The following is an 11,761-nucleotide window of genomic DNA, read 5'->3' on the forward strand; positions in this document are numbered from 1 at the left end:
ACGGGAGAGTCGGGACGACGGCAGGCAGCGAGAGGCTGTGCATGCCCCGGTAAATAGGGTGGACGGAATGCGAGTTTTGTGCGGCCGGCCCCTTTCCGCGGATGACGCGCCGAAACGAGAGAAGATGAACTGCGCCAGAGAACTGAAGAGAGGAGAGAACGCGAAGAAAATACAGGCAAAACGGTAGCCGCTCTTTAGAGGCTACGGGAGGGACATATGAGGGCGGGGAGGGCGGGCAAACGAAGCATCGGCAATTGGAGAAACACGCACAAACATGAGACCTCTATAGAGGAGAAGCAGAGACGCGACGACGCGAATAGTGGATTGTTTGGGATGTGTGATTGGCAAGAGAGAGAGGACAGGAACGCGGCGCGAAAAAAATTTTGCGACACAGAACATGCGCGGAGAGACAAAGAAGGGATCGGGAGGGCATGCACAATCGTGTTTGACTGGACAAGAGACTGCAACGCAAGAAGGCGCCATCTCTCTCGGGCCTCCTTCTGCTAGAACTCGGGTCTTTTCCTGTGAAGGTGAACACGAAAGACAAAGCACATGAGCCTTTCCGAGTAGAGATTTCTGACGTTTGTTCTCGATTCGCCTCCTTTGTCTTCCATGCGTTGTCGCCATGCGTTGCCGCGATCGCCGGGACGCCTTCATGCGCAAACAACACTCCGAAGACAAAAGCGGTTAAACGAAATGTACGTTTTCCGCTTCGCGACGGCCTCAGTTGCATTTCCCTTTCACTTTGTCAGGATCTTTCGCGGGTGAATCAGAGTGCCACGCGGGGGGGAAACGGCGGCAAGACTCTAAAACGGGCTTTCACCAGGCGGAATGCCATGACACGGGTCGGATCGGAACTGGCACGATTCGTCCTGCTGGCTGTCTCACCACGTACGCCCGAGTTGTCATTAAAACAAGACTCTGGTCCTGCATTTGTAAGATGCAGTGCCCCTCATACTTTCCCCGTAGTCGCTTTGACGGGGTTGTAGTGTAGCATCGGGGGAAGGGAAGGGCCAGCGGGGGAGGGGGGGGGATTCCAGGGGGAAGGTTAGTTACTTCAGAACAGTGGAGTTGAAGGTCTGAACCCGAGTCACAACGGCCGCGTTTCCACGAGAACCTACGCGAGGAAACACATCTCGATGCGATTACGCGACTCTCGCAGCTCGAGAGCATGGCGCAATGGAAGCTTGCTCCCTTCCGTCGTCACAGCTGCCTTATACTTGGACGCGAAATTCGGTCTGTCGTTCGAGCGCATATTAAAAAATTTGCGAACAGTTTAGAACCGATGCTAGTTGCCTTACGCTTCATCGGCGAGAAAACACGCTTTAGGAGGAAACCGAGATCAGGTATCATTATTTTTGCCTGATACAGCAAAGTGACGAGACACCCTCGTGTTGCGCTGACCTGCACACCCAGATCTTCCAACGTCGACACAGGCAAAGCTCCTGTGAAATGTCCATGAGCACTTTGAATACTGATAGAGGCGCTTTGCAGCAAACTGGTTGGTATGAGGCGTGTGACCAGCGCCGCGTCGGAACGCATTGTTGCCAAGTTGTCACCTGAGGTTCCGGTTTAGGTTCGTCTTCCCTCATCCACAGGCGAGCCACAAAAAGCATGAACACAACTTGAAGTGGAAAAGGAACTGCCCATCTTGAGAGTATTGAGACCTCTGTTAATCATCACCTCAACATAGATTTAAACCGGTCATGCTTCCTCACGGAGCATGCCAACGGGTGCAGAAAGAGTAGCTTTCTTCTGCGGATCGGTTCTCTCTTTTACGCTGCCTTTTCATGGTACCGCTGGAAGACTTTGCTTCTACACGCCACTCATCGGCTCCCCGCGAATCACGTGAAGAGCGCACCCCGAAACAAGCGCGGTGGTTCCTACTTCGGACTACCTTTTTTCTGTGCTATTTTCTGGCCTTTTGCTCCGCGCCTCTCGAGATGTCTACCTCTCAACGCTGCTGGTCTGAGGAGCTGGAAAGTCGCCCACCCCTGCCTCCACGCAAGACGTCTTTTTAGGCAATAAACACGAGGGCGTAGACCTGCCACCACTCCCTATCGCTGGCTTGGAATGTTCAGTGTTCTGTTCGGGAGTGTCTATCTTTTTCCGTCGACTCCCCCCGGACCTCGTCAATTTCCTAGGGAATGAGGAAATGGACAGTGGTCAACCGACTTCCTCATGTCAAGCAAACGAGGAAGATTTCCAGAAAACAGAGTAGAAATCGATCGATGAAACTAGGACTGTAAGCGCAACGAAAAGCGGAGCTCCCTAGCGGGGTAACTTCGCACATCCTCAATTCCTGAGAATGTGGCGTGGGCGACAGACACTGCGGCACTGAACGAACAATACCTGCCTGGAGGCAACAGAGCAGCATCCATGCTAAACAAAGAATCACTCCCTAACCACTCCTCGCAGGCATGACGGCTGGACGTTAATCTATCTCCAGATTTGTTTTTGCATGGCGTCACAGGGAGTTAATCGTGGCCAATGCGCAGCTAGTTTGGTTGTGTGCTTGTGATTTGTGTGTTTTACTCAGAGCCTCGAGTCGCTTCCGGTGTGTTCCCACCGGGGCGAAATGACCAGTGAGCTGCTGGATGGCTGTCGTAGACAAAATAGTAACTGGAGGGCTACTGGGATATGGGGCGCGACGATCCCTTCCGTTTGTTTCTGAGCAGCTACGACACAACCCAACCTCTTTTGGAACCGAATCGTGGAACAGCCATTGCGGCAACAGTGTGGCAGAACAACGCATATATATAAGCATACATACATCCGCACAGACATACTCGAATGGGGGATTACAACGGGCTCTATTGCAGACGCCAGTTTGCTGCTTTTGCCTTGTGACTGCAAAAGAATGGAACGGGGCACACAACGCTCTTTTGAACAGATGACCCAGTTCACCTTAGAAAGTCGCAAATCCAACGTACGAGGATGTTGGGTTCTGCGACCAGGTGCGGTGCTTTGCGTCAAGGCACTGACCGAACTCTCGGGTAATCTCCCCAGTGATTTTTTTGTGGTGATAAGGTGTCGAATGTCTTTGGTAACATGTTACTGACAAGCCGAGAGTTTGGTGCCTCTCTGGTCACACCAGGCAACCGGACTGCATACTTACAACACGATTTGGAAACACGGCAGCCCACCCCCGGGCCACTAAATATCGGCTCGCCCAGTTCCTGTCGTGTGAAAGCGCGCTGAACCTCGAGAATTCAGAAGACGGTAAGGCGTATTGGAACGAGCGCACTTTCGAAGCTTTTTGTTTCCTAGTGGAAGCCTGAGACACATGAGGGACTAGATGGTGTAATTCTATGGCGCTCGCGGCGCCCCCGTCGTGCCCGAGTAAAAACAAAAACTTGAAACGCTTCGTACGGCCAGATAGAACTCTATCCAAAGTTCAACTGCTTCTTCTAGTATTTGCTGCCGTGCCACTCTTCTCGAACGATAGTGGACGCCAGTTCAAATCACGGACTTCGTGTTCAACTTTTGCAAGGTAAGCGCCTTTTCTGTTCGGGGTCGTCAGGTCGACGCGCACAATATGGAACTCAAGTTTGAATGAATTGGTTCGCGGCGGTCGAACAGTTTTACCGTAAGATATATGCAAAAAAAACAGAGATAGTCCTCCGCCTTCAGATGCACAAGGCATGAAAACTGGTGATACACGCCTCATCCATGGTTGGACGTGAATCCTGCAAGGGCCGACCTTGCGACTCTCCCCACAGCGCAAATGTCGCATACTCTGACCAAGTGACCTAAAGGTGGGAAAGCACACCCTAGTGGATTCGTCCGATTGTGTTTGGAGGGTTGGTTTACTGGTCACCATAGATAGACCGACCTCAAGCCCCCCCCCCTCCAACGCGGGCGGATGTCATACAAGAAGTGGGACGATGTTTCCCTGTTCGGGTTGCCACTCCCACATCATTCACGGACGCTTTCAGAGCAACATGCAGATGAAGCCCCAAGGGAAAAGGTACAACAACGCGGAAAACTGCCGGCAAATAGCTCCATGTGTAGCTATGGCTGTTCTACCACACACGCAAAGGGAGACTAGTGCTGGACTTACGTATACATATCTTTCCAAATCTGGGCGTAGGCCAAATGATGCAGGAGAAAAAGAGTCGGTACGAAGACGAAAAAGGTAGTTGATGATGCCGTAGGCACCAGAGCGAGACGGCATAGCGGACTCTTCAAAACCTTTCCACACATAAAGCAACAGAAGATCTTCCTGACATTGCCGCAAAAGACTACCGCAGACGGTCTCGTCTCGATCACCTTACGGCGCGGAGCTTACATTCTCCCCACCTCCACGAATAATGTATGACGCTAGTGTGTCTTGGATAAACAACAGTAGCGCCCCACCTTCTTCCCAGGCTCTCTACTTGCCCACCCAACCTCACGAAAAAAGCCAGGCAAGGAAAGGACACGCCACCCGCTCGCGCCCATCCCTCTCTCTTTCCCCGTTAGTCATCTCATGGTGTCTTTAGAATTTTCGCTGTACCGTGCTCAGACGTCCCTTGAAGGCCGGTCGGGGTTTCGTCTCGATTCACCATCGGTCTGTTCTAAAATTGAATCTCTCACCGGTCCTCTCCCAATACGTACCGAGACTCCTTGAGCGCCGGCCATGCCGTGAGAAATACAGCCGCTTGGGCATCTATTGATCGGGCTTCGACTCTCCCGATTTCTTCTCTGCCGCTGGCTCCGGCAAATTCCGCTCTTTAGCTCGAATCTTTGAAGCCGTCTGAGCGAGATCCAGTATTCTGTCGACCTCAAGATAGTCTGTTCCCGCACGACCTTTCCGGAACAACGTCTCCGCATTTGCAACGAGACGGTCCTCGATGTCTTTCTCGGTCTTCAGCAGCAGCTCCACGCGAGGCAGTTCCCCGTCCAGCTTCTTCAACGCGTCACGCCGTTTCGACCCAGACAGAGCCACTTGTTGGACGAGGCGCTGTCCCTTGATAATGTCCTTGAGGAAGAGCATTTGCTTCCGGATTTCCGCGCCTGCCTCCCTCACCGCCGTCTCCAGGGACTCCGTGAGTTTCTCCACGGTTTCTTCTGTCGGCGATGCAGCCGCCGCCTGTCGGGCTCGCCGCAGAACGTCTTCTCGCATCTTTTTAAACTCCGCGATCTTCACCTCCACCCATATCCGTCGCAACCGCAGCTCCGCAAGTACTTCCTCGGGGGAGGGAGGAGAAAAAACACTGAGTTCTCCCGTCTTCAGGTTGCTCAGAACGGTCTGCTGGAGAATGCGCAGTTCCTCCTGGTTTCCAACGTACGCCTCCAGAAAGTCGACACCGCGCAGGGGACCTTGATTCTTTCTGATCTGTTGCAGAGCTTCGACGACATCGGCCATGCGGAGCACCTTAGCCATGTGGCGGAGCGGCGAGGACAGCAACTGAAGGAGGACCATACCCATAAGTGCTACCTCCGCCGGAGTCGTCAGGCTTATGAGGCTGGCCGGTGATCCGTGCTGCACAATAAAAGACCGCGCCGTTTGCGTCCTCTCCAAAAGGCTGTTGAACAGCTGTACATACTTCGTCGACGACACGAGTTGACGCCCCCATTCAAGCAGCGATCCCGTTTTCTGCATCGCGGTGTCGTAGTACTCCGGGCGGTGCTGCTGGATTGCGACGGCCGCGGCTGCGAGGCCAATGCCCGCGGCGACGGTGATCGCAAGGATTCGTCTTCTCCGTGCAGAGGCAGCTCGAGCCTGTCTCTCGTCGTCCTCAGCTTCCAGGGCGCTGAGTAGGGCGTCCCGATTCTCTTTAGGGAAGACGGCGCTGAAGAGTTCCTCAGTCCCAATCGGCGCCTCTGTGCCTTCCTCAGGAGGTTCCTCGCCTTCTGAGAGCACAGCCTTGCGAAGCGCTTTTCCCCAGGTCGTGTACTGGACTCCGAGGGCGGCGGTGAGGAGGAGAATCGACACCACAAAGAGTCCAGAAGAGGCGCCGCGCGCACGTTTGCTGACGCCATTCTTGTCCGCCCTTCCCTTCCTGCCCACCCTTCCCCCACGTTTTCCCCCTTCACGCTTCATCGTGCCCCGGCGGTCTCGTCCTTCGATTTTCGCCTCTTCTGCGTCGAATTCCATGTCTTCGGAAAGTCCACGATAAGAATTGGGTGAGGAGACCGCCCCATTGTCCCTGTACTTCACAGCTCTCTGCTCCGTCAACAAACAAAAGCTCGACGACGCAACAGCAAGCGAGGCAAGAAAAAGAAGAAACACGCGATGCTTCGACGCACGCAAAGGGCGGTTTCGTCCCCATCGGGGTGCACGCTCGCCCTGGAAACCCGCCTGCTCTCCGAGCCCCTCGGGCTCCGCACCGGCGAAGCCAGCATTGTTTGAGGTGCGAAACGCCATCATGTGAAGTGCGATATTTCAAAAACACGAACTTTTGAGAAAACTCGCGGTCCAGGCCGCTCCCCTGCGACTGCAACACTGCTGGGGGAAACGCTTCGCCGGGTAATCGGCACTGCCCGTCGCTCACGGCGCGAAAACCCGTCGGCGCGCCCGGGGCAGGGGAGACGGGACCACAGCCCCGAAAAGATCCCCCCCGCCGTGTACCTCTCGGGTGGTCGGAAAACGACTTGGTCACAAAAAGGCGATAAAAGAGCAAACTCTAGCTAGACACACTGGAAGATCCCCGGTGTCGGCCTTTTCACCTTTAAACCGCGCACAAAAGACCCTAAAGGCGGAGTCCAGGTGTGCTCGCCACGCGGTACTCAACACTAGCAGGGGCACACTGCCCATGGAGCGGAGCCGCTTGAAACGTCTGCGTGGTGCTGACGATTTCCAAAGAATTTTGGTGAGCGCCCTCGAGTTCATAAATGTCAAAGCCTTCGGAGCTTACCGGAAACAAGACTGTCGATTTCTCTAAGTTCTTGGGGATGTCTCCGGGACGCGCTGGCCCCTCGTCCCGTCTCCCCAGTCGGCCCCGGTCCGGACAGCAACGGCTGCGGAGCTGTGCTTGGTGGCTAGGAGGAACGGAAACTCGCACCGCGTGGACTCAGCAACACAGGACGATTGTAAGGCAGGCAAAGACACTGCACTTTCACCTTCTTTCAGTAACACTTCGCAATGATACTTTTCATCCGCTCCGCGCGAGTCACGCGTAGCGTGAGAGATGCACAGCGCCAGAATGACACGGGAGAAGCAGGTTCGCAAAGAAATATCGTTTCCTCCTTCTCAGACTGACAACGTTTCGCCCTAGCGGCCCAGGGTGAGACGGACGGTGGCGTTTTGGGTGCTCTGCGTTCGCCGGCCAGAGTTGGGATCAGTCAGCGTTTCGAAAAAGTAGAAACTGCAAGGCTCCGGGTCCCCCGCCGCGCCGGAGACGCTCTTTTGTGGTGGAGAACGAAATACGCCGCATAGGAACGGAGGCAACAGAGAAGTTGAACTGAAAGCAAAAGCGAACAGATTTCGCCGACGACCCCGCTAGGGAAGTTCTTCGCACTTCTCAGAAAACGCGGCCGAGGCCCTCTCTAACAGGAACGTGAAACTCTCAAGTTTCGCTGGCGTCCTTCTGTGAGAGGCCTGGGGGTGCTAGAGCATTGCTCCGTTCCTGTGTCCGCCGATTGGTGGCGAAACACGTCGACAGAACTGTTCTTGAGGTTCGCCTCCCAAGCAAAAGCGAGTCTCCGTCGATCCTTTCCGGGTTCTAAGCGATGTCGCGAGCTACGGCTGCATTGGTTCTCAGGACCACAACTGGGACTGCGACTCCGGCTTTGTAAAAAGGCGCCACGTTTGCAGCACCCCACAGGCGCTTTTGTCTCGGAGAGTGGCTGGTACCTGCTACTAGAGTTTTTCGATTCCCACTGGTGAGCATGCCTCACATGCGTTTCCTGTGTAACTCGGCGCCACAATAGTAAGCTCCAAGACTCATACATGCTTGTTGATCAGGCGGCTGGTCATCCACTTTTTGCTTGTGAACTCGTGCCGCCGGAGCTCGGCCCAGCTATTACTGAAGACTTCCAACCATCTTCAATCGGCTCACAACAGTTCGGCCTGGTGCCCATTTTCGAAGGCCAGTGAACCGCGCACCATACGGCCAATATTCATAAAGTGAATGATATTCCCAGTGCATTCCACTGACTCACCCAGGACTTGCTGCGTTCAATTCGCAGTGCTGGGGTGCTGTGACGGTCTAGTCTGACCCGAGATCCAAGGAGGGGCGTGGCCGCCCCATCTGTAAAAAAAACTCGACATCCAGGGCCTTTTAACGTGCTGAAGCCTGTGCTGAGGACATGACCAGTGGAACAATGACGCACAGAAACAGCCCGGAGCCCGAGGGGCGTCGCGGAAGGAGTAAAGATACGAGACATGGGCAGAATCGTGGTACTGTGGTGGAAGACAAACGATGGAAAATTGGGAGGGGCATTATGGGTTCGCCGAGGACAAACAGATACCCAAGCAGCGAATGAGAGAGGCCACAGCCAAGCACGGAGAGCGCCCTCCTGCGACACCGTCATACTAGGTAGCAAAATCTGTACCTGGCACCAGTCGTGGGCTAGAGAAACGTTTGCGGCCATGTTCTGTGCTCCCATGGGGAATTTCAACTTCCCAGAGGGTATAGGATACTCGGTCTACTTTAGACGAGCAGGGGCGCCGTGGAACTCATACACCTCCCCATTCCCGAAGCAAGACTATACTTCGTGCCATTCTCACGTCAGAATGCGGGCGAACATACTGTCTTTGGGTTCAGGCACCACTTCCACACCTTGCCTCGACAGCGCAAAAACACAAGTCTCCGATGAGAGTGGGTCGAGGGTTAAGGGTGAGCCTGACAAGTTTTTTCACCCGCCCCGCCAGCTAGCTGTCTCGTGCAGGGGCGAGGCGTGCATGCTCTAGAGAAACGATTCTCAGCCTTCACACCTTTTCTTCCTGCATGTACCCTTGGGTGCGTCGCCTGCGCCCCAGCGAAGAACCGACGTGTCTCCAGAAATGCCCTTCCGAGAAAAGAACTGTTCGCGCGCGATATTTAAATTTGTCCCAAGACGATCCGGCCGCGACACACTTCTTTGATTCCGGTATCTTCGCGAGAAGCGTCATGCCCGCCCGCGGCTGAACCGGCGTCCCGATTGAGGGCCTTCTCGAAACGCCAAACGAACACTGCGCTGTGGTGGTATAGAGGGGGGACGGGGTAAGAAGCTGCGCGTTTCGTTACCAGGTCTGGAATCAAAGTGCACCTTTTCGTCTCTCCGCACTTGCCCAGTCGTCGGGCGGAATTCTTAACGAGCTACGGTGCTGAGTGTATCTATTTATACTTCCAGAAGGTTCGTTGCGTGCGATTGCCTCCGTGATGACTCGAGTTTCTGTCGGCCTCAGTGCCGACGGCGGGCTAGCGGGAATTTGCCGCTGGAAAAGCGTTCCTCGGAAATACATTGTGTTTGTTTGCTTTTTTGCGGCGTTATGTAAGGCAGTGTGGCCAGAGTTCGCGGCATGCGCCCCATGGCGAGCACCGACGTCCGCAGCGGCAGACGGCGGTCGTCGTCGCTCTGCCGCTGCAAAACCTTCAGGGGCTGTGGCGGCCGAGGCAGCCCGAGACGCCCTGTCCATGTGGTGGGAAGAAGTAAAGAGCCTCGTAGAAACCACAGCTTACGGCGTTCGTGGCGCTGCGAACGACGTGATTGACAGCGATATCGTTGAGGAGGCCTCCGACTTTGCATCCGGCATGTATGACGAGCTCGAGGATGGGATAGCAAAAGGGGCAAAAGCGTCACAGGACCGAATCGCCGAGATGAGACAGGAAGCCAGAGAGCTCCTCGCCAAGCTGGAAGCAGCGGATCTCTCGTCCATAGGTTCCTCGATCACAGCGGGACCGTTGAGAGAGCTCGAAGAGCTTTACGCATTGTTGGTGGACGTGGAGGAGGAGCCATCAGCCACCGAAACGGAAATCAACACAGATCGAACGGAAGACGCAAGCTCCTAGACGGGCGACGAAAATGAAGAAGATGGAAACGTGGAAGACGCACGGGATCCGGGACAAAGGGCGTCAGATGCAACACCAGAAGACGCTAAGGAAAAAACGAGAACATGGTCCCGCGAGCCGACGTCGGTAGGGAGACCGACCGAACCGAGAAGAGAACTGCATGGATGGATCGGAGAGAAAACACGATGGAGTTGAGGCTCAGAGCACCATTTCGGAAGGCATTCCAGATCAGTAGTCAGATCACTCAGACAGAGGCGCCCACTCTGCATGTATGCGCGCGTGCCAGGGGACGGCAGCCCCGCATCAAACAAGGTAGCAGGAATAAAGGGGGAAACTCAACGCGTTTTCCCAAAGACATCCTGTCTTCCGGAACGTAGTTGCCAAGGGGCTCCTCTACCTCGTGAAGCGTGATCCCCTGGTAATCATTTTTGGTCTTATTCGATCGTGTGGACTTTCACACACACACATGCAACAGGTTGTGATCGTCCCTATCCGTTCACTATTTCATAGAGGGATTTCTAAGTGGGGGGAGCGTTTCCTCTGCGGTTGGCGTTGGGAGTGCGTACTGCACGAACGATCGGTTACGGACTCACTTATTCGTGTGAGTTCAAAGACCTCACCTCTTGCCACCAATGTACTCAAGAAGCAGCGGCTCTGCATTTGAATTTCTTCTTGTCGCCAGCAGCTGGAGCTCCGCCCTCCGGGGGACTTGGTTTGGTGTAAAAGGGAGAACTGGTCCTCGATTGCATTGCTGCAAAAGTCCACATGTTCTCGTCTGCGCTGGTCTCTCGATGATGCGGCCCATCATGGCTGATTCATCGTCGGAAACTGCCAGGGAAAACAAAGCTGGGAACACTAGACCAGTATCGCTACCTATGTGGACGGTGCTTGCTTGCGCCAAAAGTGTCGTAGTTTGAGTCTGTAGCCGCCTCTGAGGTGCTGGCCTCACCGAGTTTGTGGAGAGAGCGATACGCACAAATCCAAATCTTTCTGTGCTCCCAAACAATTTCCCTATACTCGCACCTCGGCGAAGTGAATCTCCCCGTTCGGTATCTTTTTGTATGGGTCTCCGCAAAGAGGCTGTGTGAATACGGCTCATGCTTGTGAACGCCATCCCAACGGAACAAATCAAATCTCCAGACCATGAGTGCTTTTCCTGGTCCAAATTCATTCGGCATCCATTTCACAAAGCCTTCGTCCATTGATGACCCACCAAACAATTTCCTGGTTTTTGAATGAGGCGGTGACGTCTCTGATAGAAGTGCTTTTGTACCTGCCCTGAACGCACAACGGGTGCATGTGAGAAGAAATTGACCCCAGGAAATTCCTCGACATGCGTGCCTTGTGTCCTGATCGAGTGTGGATTGTTCGTCGTTCTGCGGTTCTGTGAACTAAGGAAGCTGAGCGGCAAACGCCGTAATTGAGAGTCATAAAGCTACGACTCCCCGATCCACCGAACTAGGCGTTTTTGTGTTGTTGCCAGAGCGATCATGTTTTAATCACTGATAACGGGGCAATGAAGCACCTGCTGGCTCCCCGAAAAAGAACATTCTGTAGCAACGGGACCCAGGGATCTATGTCCAGCCGAACTATACTCTCGCAGACAGCATGCCCGAACTGATTCACTTGTAGGTCCAGTTTGATTTCTGCTGTCCAGGTGCACACAACCGCCACGAGTGGATAAATGCTCAGTTCCCATAGTGGTGGCTCTTGCCAGCCACTCTTCAGGGTTGCATACAGCAACCAAGGTGGAGAACTACTAACCCACATCTTTAGATGGTACAGGATACATCAGGGGCGCCTCTCCAACATCGGCGGGTGCTGCTGTATGAGGCACGCCA

The 11,761-nt window shown here is 54.3% G+C and overlaps 2 protein-coding genes across 2 annotated transcripts; one reads left to right on the forward strand and one right to left on the reverse strand.

Annotated features, from left to right (window-relative positions):
• Positions 1-4,651: 4,651 nt before the first annotated feature.
• NCLIV_037550 (conserved hypothetical protein) lies at positions 4,652-6,355 on the reverse strand (the record flags this gene model as incomplete). Its single annotated transcript, XM_003883956.1, has 1 exon — positions 4,652-6,355. The coding sequence occupies one exon, from the start codon at positions 6,353-6,355 to the stop codon at positions 4,652-4,654; it is 1,704 nt and encodes a 567-aa protein (XP_003884005.1).
• Positions 6,356-8,662: 2,307 nt separating this feature from the next.
• Positions 8,663-9,920, forward strand: NCLIV_037560 (conserved hypothetical protein; the record flags this gene model as incomplete). The annotated part of the gene is made up of 2 exons (XM_003883957.1): positions 8,663-8,765; positions 9,412-9,920. The coding sequence occupies 2 exons, from the start codon at positions 8,663-8,665 to the stop codon at positions 9,918-9,920; spliced, it is 612 nt and encodes a 203-aa protein (XP_003884006.1).
• Positions 9,921-11,761: the final 1,841 nt, after the last annotated feature.

Source organism: Neospora caninum, chromosome VIII, assembly GCF_000208865.1.
Source record: "Neospora caninum Liverpool complete genome, chromosome VIII".
Taxonomy (NCBI): Eukaryota; Apicomplexa; class Conoidasida; order Eucoccidiorida; family Sarcocystidae; genus Neospora; species Neospora caninum.